This window comes from Ceratotherium simum, chromosome 13 (assembly GCF_057802395.1).
Source record: "Ceratotherium simum simum isolate JZ-2026a chromosome 13, ASM5780239v1, whole genome shotgun sequence".
Classification (NCBI taxonomy): Eukaryota; Metazoa; Chordata; class Mammalia; order Perissodactyla; family Rhinocerotidae; genus Ceratotherium; species Ceratotherium simum.
The window spans coordinates 39,921,261-39,944,824 of NC_141912.1; the positions used below are offsets into that span (position 1 = coordinate 39,921,261).

Consider the following 23,564-nt stretch of genomic DNA (forward strand, 5'->3'; position numbering starts at 1 on the left):
GTTTTAAAACTTCTCAATGGCTTTTGTGTTTAGCCTCGTGTATGATGTTTATGCTCTGTCTTGTGCTTCTTATAGCCACATCTCCCTGCAGTATCTGACAACATAAATGAGGTGACATTTCACGCAAAGGACTATGATCGCATCCTGGCCGTCATATCAAGAGAAGGAGAAAAAATCATTGTAATTTAACTTGTTCAAAATTTTGTTATTAGGATTTCTTTAAACATTTAGGTTGAGGAGAATGCAATTCTCTTATGGAAAAAAGGGAGAGGAGGTGGACTTGGATTCTAGTTCTGTAGCCCTGGCTTTGTTACACACCAGTTTGAATAACTCATTTAACTTCTCTGAGATTCATCTTATCATCTACAAAATGAAAGTTTTAGACCAGATGATCTTCATAGTTCCTTCCACTTGTGGTATTAGTTGATATTACTCATGTTTTAAATGTTTTGTGTAGTATTATTTGCTTTGCATTGAGGTGCTATGGTTTATCCAGTTAAGTGTGTGACATTTGTAAAAATACCAAATCGTTGTCAATTTGTAATATATTTGTAATATATTTTTTAGTTGGATACTCCTGTGATGGCCAAAGGTCCTGTGGAGATTTGGCTTATGGAATTGTTAAAAATGCAGATGTCATCATTACATAATATAATTCGATCCGCATACTATCAAATCAGTGATTCAGGATTTCAGCTCTTACCTTTCCTCAATCACTTTCCAGCGCAGGTGAGAATGCACAGTGTTTAAATAATGGAAATAAGGGGGAAGGATACTCAGGAGAAAGTTGGCCTGATGGTGTGGAGGCTGTTGTAGCTTTGAACCAGTTAGGTTCCCAACCACCTGCTTGTCCATCTACACCATTCTAGGCCAACCCACCCCATCCCTCAGAAGAGGACTTGCCACTATTCTAAATACACTTAGGCTAAAACCACTCATGGAAAATTTCGTCTTATATATAAAAGACACTTATCTATATAGAAGGCGTCTATCTCTATATAGCCATACATAGGTAGATATAAATGCAGATAGAGATATGGATATGGGCATATATAAGAAGAATGAACATATTTTTTCTTGAAAGAAATGCATCTTACCTTTTATCTTCCCTTCAAGTGATTAAAAATTGGCATAATCTGTTAAAGGAGGCCTTCTCATGCAACCGACTTTTTAAAGAGAGAAGACCTTGAGGAGGCTGGGGTTGGAGCAGGTGTTCTCTTGAAGAGCCCTCATGTCCCATGGCTTTTAGAAGTGCATTCTGATGTGCTAAGTATTATCAAAACTGGATATAAAAAGTGAAGAGCCAAGAGTTTTATTAAATTTTCAGCCAAGATAAATGAAAAGTGATGATTTGTGATCCAGGTCAGAGATAGAGTGGGATAGAAGGCAGGAGACATCCAAGGAAAATATAGGCAATTTTTGCCCAAACTGTATTTCTTCTCCAACTGCTCCTCCCAACTGACATTCCAAATCCTGAATTACTGCGCACACAGTGGAGACAGCTGAAATGACAGGAAATTATTATTATTATTATTTTTTGGTGAGGAAGATCAGCCCTGAGCTAACATCCGATGCCAATCCTCCTCTTTTTGCTGAGGAAGATTGGCCCTGGGCTAACATCCGTGCCCATCTTCCTCTACTTTATATGTGGGACGCCTGTCACAGCATGGCTTGACAAGCGGTGTGTCAGTGCGTGCCCAGGATCCGAACCTGCGAACCCTGGGCCACCAAAGCAGAGCACGCACACTTAACCACTGTGCAACTGGGCTGGCCCCAGGAAATTATTTATTCAAACAACTTAACTACAGATATAGAATCAACCTTTGTTGGAGATAATATTTTAATATCGTTATTTTTTATATTGTATAATACAATATTTTATATTGTATAATATCTTTGGCAAACTTTAATGTTTTTATTAGCATTATTACCTTTATGGTAAAGCTTTATAAAATACTTAATTTGATAAGCTGAGAAAATAGCTCCTTATACTAACTCAACATACTCTCCCTCCCCCAGGAAAGCTTGTTCACCCTGTATGTTCTGAAGGAGAGGCTCAGTCTAGTTTAGACAGAGAACTTAGCATTATAGGTGGAAAAGTTGAAGAGCAAGTTCAAAGCTGTGGTGAGGTTGAACAGGGTAGAGCAGGAAAGTTGACTAGCTTTCAGGATTTTCTTTAGTGTGTATACATACACACATATATATACACAAATAACGAAGTGAAATTTTAAACAATTTTAGATAAAAATCTTAACATAGTAATGGGCAAATTTAAGTTATTTGGAAAAATTGCTTTAAAGAGTAATGTATTTATTGAATGAGTAGACATTGAATGAATATATATATAGAATATATACATTGAATGAATATATATATGTGCGTTACTCTTTAAAGCAATTTTTTCAAGTAACTGAAATTTGCCCACCACAATGGTAATTTAAGTTATCTAAAATTATTTAAAATTTCACCTCTGCCTTCTTCTAAAACATGTTTTTAAGGTTATAAATGAAATGGATCCTTATTTCAAAAATTTGGAAAAATTCAAAAACCATAAAAGTGAAAATAATATTTTTTTATAAATTACTTTTTAAATAAATTTTTTATAAGTTACTTTTATAGTAATATTGGTGAAATATTTCACTTTCCCTTTCCCATATTTCTACCACCTGAAAATGATGGCTGTTAATATTTTAGTGTATTCCTTTCCAGTATTTTTTAATGTGCTTATTACAGGCATCAAATAATATCGATGAGGATGAGCATGCTTATTTTGTTTTCTTTTTTCTTTTTTTATTTTAATGAGATGTCCTGCAGTTTTCATCAAGTCCCCTGCCTTCTTTAACGGAGTAAAAAACATAAGTTAAACTTTTCTTGGTGACTCAAGATAGTCATTTTAAAGATGAGTTTTTAGAATATACCACTATGCGGTGATTTTTCAGGGTCTGTGGGTCTGTCTTTAAATCAGACAGCCTTCCACTGCTGTTTCTGTATTTTTTCTCTTCGCTTTTCCTATCTTGTGCCACCTTCTGCTTCCGTCAGGGTCAGAATTGGCTTACTTATTGGGAGCTTTCTGACTGACATGGGCTATTTCCTCTACATCCTGTTGCGCACCTCAGCCAGGTGCTTTCATTCGTCTTCACCTGCAGAGCCCAGGGTTGGCCACTGCTCTAGCAGGACGAACGTGGAAGCTCCTGAGGAGGCAGGGATAAGGGGAGGGGAGGGGCGGCTTTACCAGCATCCAGTGCCACGCCCCGCAGTATCCACATGCCATACACACTGCTTTCAGTCCTCTGCCCCATGTGGGGCTCCTTTTTGGTCCAGACGATCTTGGATCTGTTGCTTGACTCTGGGGATGAACCAAACCTCCCAAAGTGACAACTGTTGCAGCGAGGAGGTGGAGGGGGCAAGTTCTAACTACTTTTACTCCCTTTTCTGGGGCAGAAATTGTAGGTAAGGTGACATTCACTCACTATTTCCTTATGCCTTCATCAGGAGACAAGGACAAGCTTCTCCCCTTCTCATTTTCTCTCTCTCTCTACTTTAGATAAACATATAGGCAGAGAAGTAGATGTGGATAATGATATGGATATTAGAGAGATTGTGCGATCAAGAAAGGAGACAGGCAGCACACTTTTTTTTAGAAGATGCAAAGAGACCTTTGGAAAACTTGCTAAAGAAAAATATACAACAAAGAGTCTATTAATTCCATATGCTTTTCTTGAGAAAGAAAAATCTTTCTCTCATGGAGGTACCTGGTGGTCTCAGGCACTCCATAGAAAAATTTCCTAAGCATCTTCCACAAAATACATATAGCTCCATAAATGGTGGCCATTGTTTTATTATTTATCTATCTACATTGAAATCGTTAAATATCAACAGTTAGGACTTTAAATGGGTCCCCCCCCTTTTGGGAGTGGAGAAATCATGTCTCTTTTTTAGTTTAAAATGAGTAAAACCCTGTTCTCCTTCATGTGAATAAGTGACTCCCAAATGTTATTGCAGATGTGCTCTATATATTTGGCAAATTTATTTGTCTGCTGGATTTGTAGGTTGGGCTTCTGGGAATTCAGATGTTGTGGACACATGATTCGGAAGAGGCTTTAAATAATGCAAAAGATGACAGGAAAATCATGCAAGTGACAAATCAGAAATTTTTGGATATTCTGAATACTCTAATTAGTCAGACAACACATGACCTAAGCAAGTTTGAAAGAGTGAAGTTTGAAACTCTAATTACCATCCATGTGCATCAGAGAGATATTTTTGATGACTTGGTAAGGTATTTTTTTCTTAATTTAAGGTAATTTAATGTACTAATTAATACTTTAGTGCTCCTAATAATGAATAATTAAGTCTTATACATATTTCCTAACTTATATGAACCTTCTGTCTACTTGGTGCTTTTTCACCACTGTCTCCATATAGACCATGTCTACAAATATCTATATTTGGTGGTATAAACAACCATATATGACATTCACATTTGGCATTCTGAAAGTCTGGAACCAACTGATGTGATGTGAACTGACTAATTGTTACATTAAACTAAATAACCAGGGACATGATATAACAGGTGGGGTTGGTCATGAGTTATGATGGACCGATTAGGAAAGAAGTCCAGATCGAATAGAATCAAGCTTCAGATAACTCTCATGGCTATTAGTCCAATTGATAGTGTCCAACAGGGCATCATGGGCTTGATTTGGGCAAGGTTCTGTAGGATGTAAGAGGGGTGGTATTTGAATTCCCTTTGGAAATAAGACTCTAACTAGTGGCCTTGAGCAAGACCAAGTTCTCCTAAATCAGTGGTTATCCATTGTAGGGTAGGGGCCCCAGGAGGTTTTGAAATACCACCATTTGACTCTCTTTGTCTTTAACTACCATTGCTTTATTTTATTTTATTTGATTCATTTTAAAGATATATCTTTCCTTTATCAGAGACACACAATTCCTGCAACTTGGGGCCCTTTTTTAGAGAATATGGTCACAAGCTACCTGTTTCAAACTTGTATCAAAAGTTCTGATCACATAAGTTATATTTATTGAAGACTGAAGGACATGCAGTCCATTTATTCCCCTGGAATCGAGATCCCTGCTTCTCAAAGTATTGTATGCCAGCCAGTTGCATTGGCATCTCCTGGGAGCTTGTTAGAAAATCAAAATCTCCAGCCGCCTCCCCCTGCTCACCTCCCTCACACCTACTGAATCAGAATCTGCATTTCAACAAGATTCCCAAGTGAAGAAACACTGCCCTAGGATTTCTCTCTGGATCTCTGGATCAGGCTAATCATCAGGAAGCTACATACTTAGACCATATTTCTTTGGCCTTCTACAGATTTGCTTTCACTGCATTGCAACTACTGTTATACTTTGGCGTTCATTGAAGTCCACCTCAAGCAACTCCTGTGAAATCCATTACTGTATCTGCTAAGAGCGTACTATTTAAGATGTTGTCTATACATCTCTCATTGACTCTTTTTTTTTTTTTAAAGATTTTATTTATTTATTTTCCCCCCAAAGCCCCAGTAGATAGTTGTATGTCATAGCTGCACATCCTTCTAGTTGCTGTATGTGGGACGCGGCCTCAGCATGGCTGGAGAAGCGGTGCATCGGTGACCGCCCGGGATCCGAACCCGGGCCGCCAGCAGCGGAGCGTGCGCACTTAACCGCTAAGCCACGGGGCCGGCAGTCTCATTGACTCTTAAATCTGAAGTCCCATGGAAGAAATTTCTTTTAAATTTAAGTGCTGAGCAAAGCTTTACTTTATATACAGATTGGATTAAAAAAAAAAACCTATACACAATTAAAACCATGAAACTGTTTTGTTTTTGTCCTAATTGCTATTGAACTCATGGTCAGTTTGCATCTCAACTAAAATGAGATCACATGGCCAGCATATTTGCATTTTATTTTTCCATGTATAATACTTAGAACAGCCTGATATACAGCAAGAACTCGAGAAATATTAGCTATTCTTTCTTCTTCCTTTTCCATGTCCTCCTCACCGTCTTAACGGATTGTTGAAAGTAGCTAGCTCACTGCATCTCCATGGCTGTGGGTCCTGCATTAGCAGAGTTCCTGGGGGTGGCATTGGATTATGTTACCTGAAAGTAGTTCTTTTAGGGTGATGAATACAAACCGTGCTTTAGGAGGGAAGCCAGAATTCTTAACTGGAGGGGGAAGCAAGATCATAGACAATGAAACAACAACAAAAAGCAAGACTGTAAATAGCATGGAGACTTGATTAGATGGAGATCTGAACATTGTACAGTCGCCAGAGCTCCACTGTTTAGTGTTAGCTGAATGACCTGGAAGTGGGCCACTGGGTTTAAGAGCAGTGAAGGGGACCATTTGCCACTTTCCTATGTTGACTCCTCTGAGTGGGCAAGACTGGGGTTTCTCCAAGTTTGCCAATGGAAAGTCATGAAGCACCCCAGAATGTGGTTGTGGTGGAATCTTGCTCCTAAATGTGCTTGCCTGGTTTCTATCTCTTGTATCCATTGTGGTGGGAGCCCAGTACCTCTTCCCCCATAGGTATATGCTGATGACCGGGTAGGTTGATTGGTTTGGCCATAGTGCTGTTGTAGGCAGGCATATGTGCGTACAGGACCATGTATCTCCCTGCTCGATCCCTTCAGTGGCTTCCCACTGCCATGACAACAATGCCCAATCCCTTTCCCACGCCCAGGGAAGCCTCAACTCTCACTCTTTCTCCAGAGTCCTGATGCCTCAGCTGTGCTGAAATGCTTTTGGTTTCTTGAACACGCCAACCAGATCTTCTGGGTCTTTGCCTGGAACACTTTGCCGTGCCACACCTCCATCACCCCTTTTGTTTCATTTCCCTGGCTAATTCCTATTATTTATCCTGATTTTAGTTTAGGTGTTTCTTTCTCTGAGTCCCCCTCTCAGACCCCCTAGACTAGGTTAGGTCCTCTTGCTATGTATTTTCATGAACTCTGAATTTCTTTTCATACTTAATCGCGATTACTTGTTTATCTGTTTGTCTTTTGTCCTTTTCTGTCAGCTCTAGAAGGCGAGAACCATGTCTGTCTTTGTTCACCCAGCAGTATCAGGTTCAAGAAGGGGCTCAATAAATACATGTTAAATGAATGAGGATCAGTTCATGGATGAGTGAATAAAAACTGCCCATATGCTTGTCTTTTATGCCATTGCAATTCAGTATGTAATCTCTTTGTATTTCATGTTTTTAGGTAAAAATGCATATCAGATCTGTTACTGATTTTGAATGGCTAAAACAGAGTAGATTTTATTTTAAGGAAGATTTGGATCAAACCGTGGTGTCTATTACAGATGTTGATTTTATTTACCAAAATGAATTTCTGGGATGCACTGATCGTCTTGTTATCACTCCATTAACAGATAGGTAGAAAATTCAGTTTTTGTTATTAGATTTTGTAATTAAATAACATGCTTAAAATTGCTTTAAAATTGCATTTGAAATAAAAAAGCATATTGCTGTCGTGTTAGGTCTATGCTAGCTCATCAAAGTCAGTCTAACAATGAAATAACCGTAGTTGTTACTTAAATGTATATGTACATTAAATTTTTATGAAGTAGAAAAAGATAAAAGAATAAAAGCAAGCTAGAGTGTTGACTATGAATAATTTCATAATGAATTTTAGGTTGCAAGATGGAAAAATATCTCTAGAACCATAAAGGAAGTCATTAGAATTGCAAAGAAGGAAGGGGCCTTGGAGATTGTCTGGTTTAGTCTCCTAGTTTTTCAAATGTGGAAATTGATACCTGAAGTGAAGTTTCTTGGCCCGGTCTGAAGAGTCAGCCAATGACAGATCCTCTCACAGTTCTTTCCAGTATATGACACTAGACAAGAACTGGGTCTTTTTCATCTTTATGTATCCCACAACACCCAGTTTCATATGCTGTGCATACAATTCACTTGTTTGTAGAATTGCCTTAAATTGGGTCATAGAACAATTAATTCTGCCATTACTTTTTTTTTTTTTTGTGAGAGAGATCAGCCCTGAGCTAACATCCATGCTAATCCTCCTCTTTTTGCTGAGGAAGACCGGCTCTGAGCTAACATCTGTTGCCAATCCTCTTTCTTTTTTTCCTTCCCCAAAGCCCCAGTAGATAGTTGTATGTCATAGCTGCACATCCTTCTAGTTGCTGTATGTGGGACGCAGCCTCAGCATGACCGGAGAAGCGGTGTGTAGTGCGCGCCCGGGATCCGAACCCTGGGCCGCCAGTAGCAGAGCGCGCGCACTTAACCGCTAAGCCACTGGGCCGGCCCTGCGGTTACTTTAAATAGGGCTGCCTCCACGTAAAATTGCAACACAGTCACATTACATCTTCAGCCTCCTCTTGATTCATCCAACCTCCGTTTGTATGCCCAGTGTCGCTGCAGCATAAATTTGTCAATGTGTTTTCTCTTTCGTTGATGTTTACATATAAAGCTTCATGTCTCATGAAGCTGTGCTAAGTTTTACTTAGATCTGAAACAAATATAACTGAAGCTGGGTCATGGATACGAGGAGATTCGTTATATTATTCTTTACACTAATCTAAATGAGTGAAACATTTCTTGGTAAAATGATTTATTCGCAATAGTGTGCTGGAGTTGGCTCGTACCAGCGTGCGAGAGCCAACTACACACATCTCTTCCCGTTGGTAGCTTGTCATTGGCCTTGGTGGAAGTATTTATACCACTGAAATCAGCAAACATGAAAATCAGATTTACTTTTTTCCCTGGAGAGCTGGTTGTTAAACATCTGCCAGCATACCACTGCTTATTTGGTTCTCTGACTTAGGATTTATTGTGACCATAACGGAAGGAAGGCCTGAAGGTTTTAAGTCAGTGTTGAGGAGTTGAGAAGTTTGTCCCAAGAAATTTTTGCAATCAGTCACTGTACTACTTCTAACGGATACCAAGTACTCCAGCCTCGTTTGGTTGCCTGTCTCTTTTATGTGGGCTGTTCAAATTCCAAAATAAACAGGCCCATTCCAATGACACTGGACTTTTGCTTGTGCTTTCTTCTAACAGGTGTTTCCCCATGTTCACAATGCTTTATCTGATTCCCATTTGCAGGTGCTATATCACTTTAGCACAGGCTTTGGGAATGAACATGGGAGGTGCTCCAGCAGGACCCGCGGGCACTGGCAAAACAGAAACCACAAAAGACATGGGAAGATGTTTAGGAAAATATGTGGTCGTGTTTAACTGCTCAGATCAAATGGATTTCCGAGGGCTAGGGAGGATTTTTAAAGGCAAGTGTGAAACACTGTTAAATTATTTTTGATGAATTTATTTTTATTGCACTTTAATGTTACTTTCCGATATATATGTTTCTAATGTTTAATTATTCCACATAACCATAATTAGTATAAGTTGATGTATATGGTATTGCCATTTTTCTGGGTCAAAAATGGCTGGATATCATCAGTTTCATACGGTTCAATACTATTGCTGGCGTTACAATCCATGAGTTGAATATGTATTGGATTATGAAAATAGAGTCAATATGTTATTGCCTGAAACAGTGTTGGAGGAGCTAAGAGCAAGACAGCAAACCGATGACACATGTGACTTCCCTTCTTGCATTAAATCCTACTGAAATGAAAGACTTTTAAAGAGCATAACAGGGCCGGCCCCGTGGCTTAGCGGTTAAGTGCGTGCGCTCCGCTGCTGGCGGCCCGGGTTCGGATCCCGGGCGCGCACCAACACACTGCTTCTCTGGCCATGCTGAGGCCGCGTCCCACATACAGCAACTAAAAGTATGTGCAGCTATGACATACAACTATGTACTGGGGCTTTGGGGGAAAAATAAATAAATAAAATCTTAAAGAGCATAACAACACTGGAAAACAAGAAAGGGGGGCCATCAGCAGATGGGAAGTTTTGAGAAAATCCTGAAAGATAGGTTTCAGATGAACAGAAGAAAAAAGAATAGAGAGCACTTCAGTCTTAGAACTCAGTCCTTGGTGGTCTTCTCTTTTCTGTCTACATGCATTCTCTTGGTGATCTCGTGCAGACCAAACTTTAAATACTCTCTATATGATTAAAATTGTATCTCTACTTGGACATCTTGAAACTCCGGATTCATGTATACAACTGATATCTACTACTTGACATCTCCACTTAAATATCTAATAGGTCCAAATTCATTATATCCAAAACGAAACTCATGATCTCGCCTCCCCATATCTACTCCTTCCTTAGCCTTCTCCATCGCACTAAGTAGCCATTCCATTCTTCCAGATGCTCAGACAAAAATTTTTGACTTATCCTTTACTCCTCTCTTTCTGTCATACTCACATCCAAACGGTCAGCAAACACTATTAACTCTACCTTCAAAATACGTCCCAAATCTGGTCACCTCTTAGCCCCACTGCTGTCATCCTGGTTCAAGCCAATTATCATCTCTCAACTGTACTATTCCAATAACACTCTTAATTAGTCTTTCTCTGTTTACCCTTGTCCCCTCCCTGCTAGTCTCAAAACAACAGCACTGTGATACTTCTACACGTAAGTCAGATCATGACACCCTTCTGCTGAAAGCTGTCTGGTGGCTTTACTCAGAGTAAAAACTGAAATCCTTACAATGGTCCTATGTTGTCTTGTACAATCACACTCACTCCTTCCCCCATGCCCAGTGTTTTGCTCTGATCTTTTGACCTCATCTCCTAATACAGTTCCCCTCACTCTCCCTGCTACAACCATACTGACCTTTCTGCTGTTTCTCAAACATTCGAAGCACCTCCCTCCTCAGACCCCCTACACTTGCTGTTCTTTAGATTCTTCCCCAGATATCCGTCCACATGGCTCGCTTGACAAAGGACATCCACAGCAAACATCCTACTGTTGAAAACTCGAAAGCATTCTTTTTGAGATAAGGCATAAGACAAGGATTCTCATTCAATTACTCCTATTCAGCATTGTACTCTAGATCCTACCCCGTGCAGTAAGGAACAACAAGAACAGCAACAACAAAAATACAAAGGTTAGAAAGAAATAAGTATAAACTTTCATTATTTACAAATGATATGGTAGACTGTGAAGAAAATTCAACAAATCTATGGAAAAAGAGAATTTAGCAAGTTTACTAGAATATGAAATCAACATGCAAAATAAATTTTATTTTGATAAGCCACAAGAAACAGAAAATGAAAATTTCAGAAAGATATCATTTAGAACTTAATTTTGAGAGTGTGGTATTTGGTGCAGAGATTGATACATAGACCAGTGGAAAATAACAGAGAATGCAAAAATAGGCCGGGGACACTTGGCATATGGCAAAGGTGGTATTGGAAATCAGTGATGAAGAGAGAAACTTTACGATAAATTGTTTGGGGACAATAGATGAATTGGATCCCTACATGTATAAAAATTGGATGCCTACGTTATATATAAAAATCAGTTCTGGGGATTAAATGCCTAAATATGGTAGGCAAAACTATATGGTTTTTAGAAGGTGATAAAAGAAAATATCTTTGTTTTCAGAGTAGAAAGGGATTTTTAATACAAAATCACAAACCATAAAGAAAAGATTGATACGTTGCCTACCCTGAGTTAAAAACTTCTGTTCATCAATGGATACTACAAAGAAAGAGAAAAGCCATGCCAGAAGTTTGGGACAGGCATTAGCAACGTATATTACCTACAAAGGATTAGCATCCAAAATATATGAATAATGCCTATGAATCAATGAGAAAAAGAACCCGATAGGAAAACGAGGAAAAATCTTGAACAGGCATTTCATGAATGAAGAAACCCAAACGAGCAGCAATCAAAGAATTGCCATTATAAAGAGATTCCATTTTGTACACACCAGGTTAACAAAAGTTTGTGTGACTTTTTTTTTTTTTTTTGTGAGGAAGATCAGCCCGGAGCTAACATCCGTGCCAGTCCTCCTCTTTTTGCTGAGGAAGACTGGCCCTGGGCTGACATCTGTGCCTATCTTCCTCCACTTTAGATGGGACACGGCCTCAGCATGGCCTGACAAGCGGTGCATCGGTGTGTGACTGGGATCCGAACCCGGGCCGCCAACAGTGGAGGGGATGCACTTAACCCCTACACCACGGGGCCGGCCCCCATAAGTTTGTGTGACATTTTTGACCATTGGCAAGATGTAGAGCAACAGAAATAATCATCCACTGCTGGCCGGAGTGTGAAACTTGTTGGGAAAAGAAAGCATACATGTATTCTCAGCCCTCCCGCCTCCTGGTATATATTCACATAAACTGCGCTTATGCAGTGGGGGCCTGTGTGTAAATGTTCATGGCAGCATTGCCTGTAACAGCAAACAACTGGAAACAACTTGAGTGTCTTCTGTGATGGACAGGATACGTAAATACATAAATTGTGAACGTATAATTTGTATATTTTAAATAAAGAAAAGCAAAAATGTAATATATATGAAATTCTGTATAACTGCTGTATAGCAGTAAAAATGATTACAAGATACATGACATAAAGCAGACTCACAAATATAATTTACAGTGAGAGAAGCAAGTCTCACAAAAATACATTAAGTTTATTTAAAATTCAAAAATAGGTAAAACACAAAATATATAGTATTTAGATACGTATACATAGTGAAAAATAAAAGAAAAGCACAAAGTTCAGACTAGCAGTCCCTCCCTCTGGAGGGAAGAAAGGGGCTGTAGTTGGGGAGAAGCAGACTGGGGCTTCCTTGTATTAAATATCATGAGTGCACTCATCCAGCCCTTCCTTTCAATGGGATGTGAGACTATCCCTACAATAGATTACACATCCAGCTCCTACCTTTACCTAGCTGTTGGAATTATATATATATTATATATATAATATATACATATATCTCATAGTATATATTTACATATATAATTACACAGTCTTTTTGTGATATTTCTCCATTTAAGAAGGAGAAAAAAACATAAGCTACAGACTGGGAGAAGATATTTTAACATGTATAGCTGACAAAAGATTTATATCTGGCATTGAAAAAGGTTTTCTTCAAATCATTCAGAAACACAAAAATAATAATGAGATACCATTCTCACTCCTGCCAGTTGGCAAAAATGGAAAAGTCTGACAAAACCACTGCTGGTAAGGATGTGTAGAAATTGTAACTCTTAGTATGCCTTATGTGTGTGTAAATTGGTAGAGCTGCTTCAGAGAACAGCTTGGCAACAGCTGGTAAATGTGAAGATGCTCATACTCTCTGACCCAGCATTTCCACTCCTCACACGTGTTGCAAGAAGCTATGAGCAAGACCGATACATTGTTATAACAAATTATTAAGAACAACTCAAATGTCCGTTGAGAGTAGAACGAATTTTTAAACTGGTATATTTATGCAATGGAATACTGTACCATAGAGCATTTTTAAAATAGTGAATTAGATCTATGTTATCAGCATGGATAAAACTCAAAAAAATAATATTGAGCAGGGCCGGCCCTGTGGCTTGGTGGTTAAGTGCGCGCGCTGCGATGCTGGTGGCCCGGGTTCGGATCCCGGGTGCGCATCGAGGCACCGCTTCTCCATTCATCCTGAGGCCGAGTCCCACATACAGCAACTAGAAGGATGTGCAGCTACGACACACAACTATCCACTGGGGCTTTGGGGGGAAAAAATAAAATAAACAAAATCTTTAAAAAAAAAAATATTGAGCTAATAAATCAAATTTCAGGATGGTATGTACACTATTGTATAGCTAGATGTATAAATAGATACACATATACAAATTTTGAACAAGCAAAGTATACAGTGTTTGTAAATACATGCATAAGAGCAGTAGTTTAAAAGCATGCATAGGAAACATTGACATCAAATTCAGGGTGGAGGTTACCTCTGGAGAAGGAGGGAGTGTAGATCCAAAAGAGACATACTTGGACTTGAGCTGTAGTTCTAATATTTTATTCTTTAGGATGAAATATGAAGCAAATTGTTAAGATTTGATAGGTGGGTACATGGGTATTCCTTATATTATTTTTTATAAATGCCTGTCGGTTAAAACATTTTTGAACCCCAAGAATCATTTTCTAATCAAAGAGAAGAGTTCTTCTGTAGATCACTGCTGGCTTGAGGACTGGGGATGGTTGAGAGAAGCAGACTAGAGTACAAGGTAATCCCCAGAATGCCAAACTTATAGCAGAAGGCAGAGAAAAAGAACATGAATTGGCTGTCTCCAGTGTTTTTCCTCCGTGTGAAAGCTGTAACACAGCTCTCTGAAGTGGGAGTCCTGGCAAAAATCAACCCCTGGCGAGGACTTGGCCAGAGAGGCAAGCAACACACCAGGTCAGACACCAGGTCAGACTGCAAGCCCCAGACAGGGAAGCTCTCCTGCCTCTCCCACCCCTTCCCCCAAGTCACCAGAGGCAGACACGCATCCTGCAAACAGGAATTTGTATTTGGGATGAGGAGACACACACATATACAGAGATAACCAAGTCTCATAAAATATTTGAAGAAGTCAGGGAAGCACTCAAAACAGCAAAGAGACCTGCTGACCACTGAGCTGATTAATAGAGACAACAGAAGAAAACTCAAAAGTAAGTAATAGATTCAGAGAGATTCAAGAATTTATCACATACAACCAATTAAAGTTAAACAGGCTGCTATGAAAAAAATAACAGTTGGAATAACCAGAAATTGAAAGTGTAAATAAAAAAAAAAAAACAACCTCTCCTCAATAAAATAATTTTAAAAACCCCACATCTCTCTTGAGTTGGAATATCTAGCCAACAGAATACATTGCAAAAAGAAATGGAAAGTTTGACAGAAATACTTAGGGGTTATAGGGATAGATATTTAAGTTCCAACAACCGTGTAATGGAAATTCTCAAAGGAGAGAGAAGAAAAACTGGATGAGGGGGCAGTAATAAGAGAAAGAAGAGGATTTTGTGTAACTGAAGATAATGAAAGTTTTCATCCTTGGAGATTAGACAGGAGCGACGTTCACGAGGTCCAGGTGTTTCTTTGTGCTGGGTTTTATAAGGAATAAATAAAAATCCCTCTGGCCATTCTCTTTCTCACCCAGCATCCTGATATTTCTATCTCATTGCAACAAAAAAGGAACAGAGTGATCTGACCCAGACAGGGCATCCCTTATTTTGTTTCCCCAAAATGTTCTGGGTCCTTCTATCCCCATCCCCACTGGAGGCAGCACTTCCAGACTGAATCAAATTTTATCACTCTTCAGCATCCCTGGGTGTAATGTCATGGCTACACTTTCATTTGGGCAGTGTGCTATTTTCATTGTTTTGGTGATGATGTACAAATAATTAAACCTATCTTTATCACTAGAATTAAATATGTCATTATAAACAGCCAAATATGAAATTTTATATAAATGCTGTTTCAATATGTAATTGTTTGGGAGCAGGTTGGAGAAATTATTGCTATCAAGAAAGGTATATTATAAACTGTAACTTTTCAAATTAACTGTTTTTCATGCCAGGTCTTGCACAGTCAGGTTCTTGGGGCTGTTTTGATGAATTTAACAGAATTGAATTGCCTGTGTTATCAGTGGCAGCCCAACAAATTTATATCGTTTTGACAGCAAGAAAAGAGAGAAAAAAACAGTTCATTTTTTCTGATGGTGATTGTGTTGATTTAAATCCAGAATTTGGAATCTTCTTAACAATGGTGAGAACATAGGCTTTAAAGGCAATTTGATTTGTTTAATTGTTATAGACTTAAATAAAACAAAACATATATTAGTAGGTAAATGACTGACTATCCAGAGGTCATGAGCTAGTCTCACTTATCGAATGATTTGTTGTGAGTAGTAAAAATAGCCCAGACAAAAGATAAAATAGTAATATGTTCATGATAATAATAGCTACTGTTTATTGAGCACTTATTATGTGTAAGGTGCTGGGTTAAGTGTTATATGTATTATATCAGACAGGATAGCTGCAGTAACAGACAATCCCCAAATCTTAGTGGCTTAAAACCACAGAGATTTATTTCTCCCTCATACCACATGTCCATTGCGGGTTGATTGCGATGGCGGTAGGGGAGGGCAGGGTTGACTTCCTATGATCCTTACTCTGGTACTGTCTCAATCATTGGTGGTTGCTGTAGCAAAGGAAAAAGACAACATGAGAAGAACTATGCTCTTGCTCTTAGAGTTTCTGTCCAGAAGTGACATGGTCAGAAGTCATTGATTAAAGCAATTTACATGGCCACACCTAATTTCAAGGGGCAGGGAAGTACCTTCCTGTACTGTATTTTGTATGGTGGGTATTTTATAACTGAGGTACCCAAGGAAAGGGAGATTTAAAAACTTGCTCATCACACATCCCATTAGAGCAAGATGTTACTGTCTGTCTAATATCAAAACCTGACTACTTAACTGCTACACTTGGGTTTTCTCTGACACTCAATAAACAATGATGGAAATGGTTTAAAATTTCCAAAATAATTCAGCAAGGTTCTATACCAAAGAATTGTTACATATTCAGTTACCATGTGATTGAGGGCAGAGCCTTGAGATACAATGTTGTAACGATAGAAAACCAAAGGCATGAATACATAGAATTTCTGTGAATTGGAGAAGTGAAGTTAATGTTGAAAGAGTTTTATTTCATGTTTTTATTTGTTCTCTGTACAGTTAAATCTCTAAGTTGCAAGATAATACAAAGTGCTCTGAGTTTAAAGTGTTCCAGAGGACAAGGATAAAGACAAGAAAGTTTCTGATAAGCTTTATTGTAAGCAAACATCCAGTAAAGGAGTTGGGGATAGACAATAATAATCTAGAAGTGATCAGTTATAACTCAGAAAATGGGGTGAAGTGTGATGCTATGGCCTAGAAGAATATAAAAGAAGTTTAACATTCTCCCTGAATTAATAATATTGGAAATATCAATTAGATATTGCATTAGGCTGTGAATAACTGAGGCGAAAAATAGTGGCTTAACAAGTAAGGATTTATTCTCTTAAGATCCTTCTATGCTTCTGCTGAATCATGGTTTTCATCTTCAAGGTCACCTTATGACCTAAGATGTTACAGAGCATGTCTGTTTTGCTGCAGTCCATTGATTGAATGAACTCCCTTCAAACAAATATCAAGGATATTGTGTACCGTGTGTCCCTTTGTATCTCACTGTCTAGAATTTAATCACACCAGCTGCAAGGCAGTCTGGGAAATGTAGTTTTTAATCTGGGTGGTGATGCACCCAGCTTGCACTGGTGTTCTGTGACTAGGTAAGGAGAAGAGAAGGCATATTGAGAGGTAACCAGCAATCTCTATTCTCAGCACCTTGCAAGGTATTTGGCCTATTGACAGTGCCCAGTAAATGCGCAGGGACTGAAGGTTCTTAATGCACTTTCCTAAAATAACTGATCCCCCTTTGACTTCCTCGTCTTTGAACCCTAACCTTTCCTTTGGACTTTTGGATCTGACCTATCCTCAACCTGTTTTATTTATGATGTCTTAGCTTCCTTTCCACCTCTACTTTTGACCTTTTCAATATTTTTCTTGTCATTCTCCTATTTCCCTTCACCCTCATGGGTTTTTTTAAAGGTATTTTTTCAGCCAAAGAACTCTGTAATTCTGACTGCAAAGGATAATTGAGGAGATGAAATAAAAAAGTCACCTAAGTAAAGTGATCAATATGAAATCTCGAATTTTCTTCCTCTTTCAATGACATATTTTAGATCATAACTATCCCGGTATCTATTCAGTTTTCTTTTCTTTTCTTTTCTTTTTTTGTGAGGAAGATCAGCCCTGAGCTAACATCCATGCCAATCCTCCTCCTTTTGCCGAGGAAGACTGGCCCTGGGCTAACATCTGTGCCCATCTTCCTCCACTTTATATGGGATGCCACCACAGCATGGCCTGACAAGCAGTGCATTGGTCCGTGCCCGGGATTCGAACCCGGGCCACCAGCAGCGGACTGTGCACACTTAACTGCTACACCACAGGGCCAGCACCTCTTTGCTATTTTCTTAACCAGTAGATACACAGATGCTTAATTTTTGCTACACAAAGTGGTGTGTGTGTGTGTGACCTTATTAGTATAATGAAAATGGAAATATGTAAGAACGTGATGTGACATTAATAAATATAGATCCTCCAATACACATTTTTGAGAAAAGAGGGACGTTTTATGCATCTAATGTTTTCAATACCACCTTATAGTCTGAACTAGGGATTTGAAATGTATTTGTATTCATGAAATGAAAATTCTATCAACAATTAAATATTAAATAATTTTAACTTTTAGAACCCTGGATATGCTGGGCGTCAGGAACTACCAGAAAACTTAAAAATTCAATTTAGAACTGTTGCTATGATGGTTCCTGATAGACAGGTAGGCACCAGGATTTGAAAGCACAATATAATTTATGTTCTTTACCTGTTTTTCACTAAAGTTGTTGAAAAATCTCACTGTATTAATTTTCAGATCATTATGCGAGTTAAACTTGCAAGCTGCGGTTTTCTTGAAAATGTTATCTTGGCTCAAAAGTTTTATGTTCTTTACAAGCTCTGTGAAGAGCAACTTACTAAGCAGGTAACTTTTTATATCTATTTTTCCCCTAGCTATGGAACTTGATTTTTTTACTTGGCAATTTTTTACCTTGATAAATGCTAAACGGTGAGTTAAAAAAAATCTCATGGACTCTTCTAAAATATATTTATAATTAATTTGACCTATTGGTTATGTATTTTTGACAACTTTTTTATTTTGAAATAATTATAGATCCACAGGAAGTTGCAAAGAAATATACAAGGAGGTTCCGTGTATTTCACCCTGCTTCCTTCAATGTTGACATTTTATAACTATAGTACAATAACAAAACCAGAAAATTGACGCTGGTACAATCCATAGAGTTTATTAAGATGTCACCAATTGTATATGCACTTGTGTGTATGTGTAGTTCTATGCAGTTATGTCATGTGTAGATTCATGTAACTGTCACCACAACCAACATAGAGAACTGTTTATGACCACACGGTTCCCTCATGCTGCCTCTTTATAGCCACACCCACCTCTCTCCCAAATCCCTAACCCCTTGCAGCCACTAATCTTTTCTCCAGCTCTGTAGTTTTGTTATTTCAGGAATGTTATATAAATAGAATCATATAGTGTATAACCTGTTAGTTATGCATTTTAAATCTATTTGCCTCTCAAACTGTATCAGACTGTCTTATTCTCAAAAGATATTTAAAGTGTGAACACTGTATCATACAGCTTGATCTTTCCAATGGACTGATCATTTTTCAGTCAAAGGAAAGGTGGGAGAATTGAGCTGATAAAATTTTGCAGCTCAGTCACTCCAAAACTATAGTAGATAAGTATTGGAATATCTACCTATATGTATATAGTGGGTCTACATTTCAGAGTTTTTCAATTAAATAATCTTTTTTCTCTCTTTTCTCATCTTAGGTTCATTATGACTTTGGGTTGAGAAATATTCTGTCTGTATTGAGGACACTCGGATCTCAAAAAAGAGCCAGACCAGAAGACAGTGAATTAAGCACGGTCATGAGAGGACTAAGAGATATGAACCTTTCTAAATTGGTATTTTTTTTCTCTGAATTCACTTCTCTTTCAAGATTTTGACATGGTTTCTTTCTACTCAGCTGACAAATGGGGATTGGCTCATGTTACCCTGTGAACATTAATAACTGCAGGGACAATAGGTGTGCAAAGCTACTGCTGTGCTTCCAGAAGAAGGCAAAGACCCCCATGGCCTTATATGACCAATATGGCCTGGAAATGCATCCTCTTATCAGTTGTGTGCTATAAAACAGTCTTCAGCCCCCAAATTTTAGTCTAATCCTCTACCATTATCCATAATGTAACACAAATTCTAAACATGAAAATCTAGATTCCCAGGGAACCATGAGAACTTTTTGCTTTCTCTGTATACGACTAGTTTATCTCAGCTATGTCTCTCCCAAAACATCAACACCATTTCTATTTTCCAAAAATGCATTAGAAATTTGCCATGGAGATGATAATAGTTATTTCACTGCTGTCATGCTTGTCACAGTTGTGGCCAGGTTGTTTTGAACTAGCTGATGGACAGCTTCATGTGGTGTTTATTCAAGGGCTTCTGTATGCTACGTCTTGTGTCCATGCCCTGGGAGTACAAGGTTGAGGAAGAAATGGTTCTTAGGAAGCTCACATTCTAATTACAAACACTAACAATTAACATCTGTGTAGTTCATTACTATTACAGAGCCTTTTCAGGTTATTGTCTTCTTTGAGTCTCACAGCAACTCTGTGGGATATGGATGGCTAGTGTGCTCATCGCCATTTTACTTATGAGGGAACAGAGACTCAGAGAGTTTGGAGAACTCATCCACAAATACAGTCAGTTGAGAAGCTGGAATAAAAACCTACAAGACTTTCTGATGCCAAATCCTCTGCTCCTTTCAGTAGCCTTCACTGCCTCCCTTAGATAACAGTATTCTTGAAACTCCTAGAAAAGAATTCCAGAAAGCATGAGGGGAGCTCCAGAGACTAAGGAGAAATCAGAAGGGGTCAGCAGTTGGGAATGGAGTGATCTAGGTATTAAAGATGCAGTAAATAAGGATTAGTCAGTTTACTCAACCCTACTGTTTATAAGAAAGGCAGAACTCTGTTCTGATGGTTTTCCAGCCAATATTGGATGAGCCAGTCATGCAAGGTTATGGATATTTTCCTTACTTAAATGCAATATTAATATTCTATTCTTGTGGGGTTGGGACTATTAATTGCATGTTTTAAAAGTTGATGTGTATGCCTGTCTGTGAGAAGAGATAAAGGAAAGAGATCAAACTTTGGAGCAGTAGATTGTAGAAGATGTTGAATGCCAAGGAACGTTGGGTGCAATGCTATTGGTAATGTAGATTCATGGTGATGTTGAGGAGAAAGTACTAGAGGATACAAATCTGGTTAGGAGAGTAATAAATGATTTTCTGGGCATGAAATGATAAGTGCTATGTGCTTCCTAGCTGGCTGATAAATATTTGTTGACTGAATGAGTAAATTTAATTTATGCAATCCTAGGTCGATGAAGATGAACCCCTGTTCCTCAGCTTAATCAATGACCTGTTTCCTGGATTACAGCTGGATAGTAATACTTACGTGGAACTACAAGCTGCAGTAGCCAACCAGGTTCAGATAGAAGGTTTGATTAACCATCCACCCTGGAATCTCAAACTTGTGCAGGTAAAGAAATTTTAACCTATTATTAGTATGACAATAAGTGTGTGTTGTTAAAAATTGCCATTTGAGGAGAACATGTGATATTGGTTACATCAACATTACTTGATGTAAATGTTGAAACTAAATTAAAATATACATCATTGCAAGAAGAGTCCTCAGGGGGATGTGTTGGTCCTAGAGGGATGGGATGGATTTACCCTGCCTATCCTTTATACTTTATCCTTAATCTCTTCTCACAGACAGGCATACACATCAACTTTGAAAACATTTACAGTAAACAGGCAGTAATTTCCTGAGTTTACTTATACCTGGTGAGAAGGTTGGGTGGTAACCAGAATCTCAAGAACAGTTAGGAGGGGATAGTAGGCTATAAAAACCCAGGGAGGTAGAATGACCCAGCTGGCTTTTTGTGCTGATCTGGCAGTATTGCCCACAGCTGAGTGCCTTTGTGGGGCATGGAACCCAAGGAATCTGGCAGTGTTACTTTGCTCCTGCTTTGCATGTGGACATGTTCACGCCTACACTAAGACTTGAATCCTTTGCCTGCATCTCTTGGTGTCTTTCTTGCCATCACATTTCATCCCTTTGACAACCACCCAACCACTTTATTAGTAGAGTCAAGAAGCTATGGCAGAGACACAGGATTAAATCTCTATGAGCTTGATGCTTTCGGGGTATTTTCCAGGGCTTTTGGAAAATGAAGGTACTGAAATTGTGGAGAGTGTTAAAAACTGCATTTGAAAAAGAACAATTCTTATTTTAACTTACTGTTCTTGCCAGATTATAAAAGTGCAAGTATATGAGACATATCCAAATCTTACAAGGAAATATTTAAAGTTTAAAAGTAAGTTTTTCATCATCTGTGTATTGGAGACCACTTAACTTTTTTAAATTTCTGCGAAAGCATCATTTTATATATAATATGCATATAGGATACTGAGTACTAAAATCCTAGTCATCTCAATGTGTGGGGACCAGGATATTGTGTTCTTTTTTGATGTCACTAACATTACTCTTTAAAATAATGTTTCAGCTAGTGCCTCTGTTGCTTTTAAACTATGAGTTACTGTAGGAATAAATTTCTATCTAAAATGTTAGGAGAATAACTCAAATTCTACCTCTGATCGGCTGTAAGGGCTTTAACTTCTCATATTTGTTAAGAAATCAATAGATGGGATGTTGTAATAGACACTGTCCACGTTCTAGTGTGTCTCCTTGAGGCTCTTTTACCATTTCTCGGCGCCCCTTCCCCAGCTTCTGTGTGACTCTCACCCCCACATTCACCACTACCTTCAGGAGGACAGAAGCCACTGGGTTGGCAGGCACAAACTGCAGGCTGTGCCATGCCTGGGAGTTGATTTCCCACCCACTCCCAAACCAATCTTTCTTTACTTAAGGACTGATGGATGATGGAGTAGGAAGGTCAAGCTCCCCTGCCTCCAGGGGGTGAACAAACGCTGCGTGGTAACTTAGCTTCCAGAGTGACCTGCGAGACCAGTCTTAAGTCAGCCCTCTACAGAATTTTGTCCTCAGTCACACCTTGCTTGGCTTCTCCTCATCCCTGTCCCACTTCCCCCACTCCCTTATCAGTTTCTCCTGGGAGCACTTCCTGCATAAATCACCTGCACAGGAATCCTCAGCTCAAGCTGTGCATCTGGGGAACAAGAAGGCAGATGCGTAACTTGGATTTTCACCGCGATGGTGTGTGTTGCTGCTCGCCACCACTAGGGGGCAATATCATCACATTGCATGCAGAGAAAGTGGAAAAATTCCTCCTTATGTATCAGCAAACCAAAATCATAAGGAATAGCAGTTTGAGAAGCAAAAACTAAATCCTGAATTAATTATTTACAAGATGTAATTCAAGTTCCACATCGTCATTACTTTATCACTTTTATCATTTTATAACGTGCAAATTTGCTATCCATATCTAGTAAAACAAAAACCATTTTTTTTTTACATTTTCTCATCTTTTAAACAGTGAACTAGTTACTTTAATGAAGCGCTTATTGAAAGCTTTTTAAATATCAGCACACTACTTCAATGAAGGTCAGCAAAAGACTCATAAGTTACATTTTTCAATTGATTGTTTCATTGCCTAGTTATACGAGACATCGCTAGTACGTCACGGCTTGATGACCCTTGGGCCCAGTGGTTCCGGGAAGACAACTGTTATAACAATCCTGATGAAGGCATTAACAGAATGCGGGAGGCCTCATAGAGAAATGCGCATGAATCCAAAAGCTATTACTGCACCTCAGATGTTTGGCAGACTGGACACTGCTACCAATGACTGGACAGATGGGATTTTTTCTACTCTGTGGAGGAAAACATTAAAAGCTAAAAAAGGTGCACATAAACTCTCCTTTGTGATTATTTTATTCCTGCCAGTTTATGAATAACACAATTATTTGTTTAACTTCCTGTTTTAATTATT

The 23,564-nt window shown here is 38.6% G+C and overlaps 1 protein-coding gene across 1 annotated transcript in view; it reads left to right on the forward strand.

The window, feature by feature from the left end:
• DNAH8 (dynein axonemal heavy chain 8) overlaps positions 1-23,564 on the forward strand; it is a 290,688-nt gene that overhangs the window by 120,765 nt on the left and 146,359 nt on the right. Inside the window, exons 37-47 of the mRNA XM_014782746.2 lie at positions 76-180; positions 568-729; positions 4,050-4,274; positions 7,212-7,384; positions 9,068-9,246; positions 15,421-15,608; positions 18,194-18,280; positions 18,374-18,481; positions 19,358-19,492; positions 20,969-21,130; positions 23,230-23,476. Coding sequence (XP_014638232.2) covers positions 76-180; positions 568-729; positions 4,050-4,274; positions 7,212-7,384; positions 9,068-9,246; positions 15,421-15,608; positions 18,194-18,280; positions 18,374-18,481; positions 19,358-19,492; positions 20,969-21,130; positions 23,230-23,476 — 1,771 coding nt within the window. The remainder of the gene's footprint in view (positions 1-75; positions 181-567; positions 730-4,049; positions 4,275-7,211; positions 7,385-9,067; positions 9,247-15,420; positions 15,609-18,193; positions 18,281-18,373; positions 18,482-19,357; positions 19,493-20,968; positions 21,131-23,229; positions 23,477-23,564) is intronic.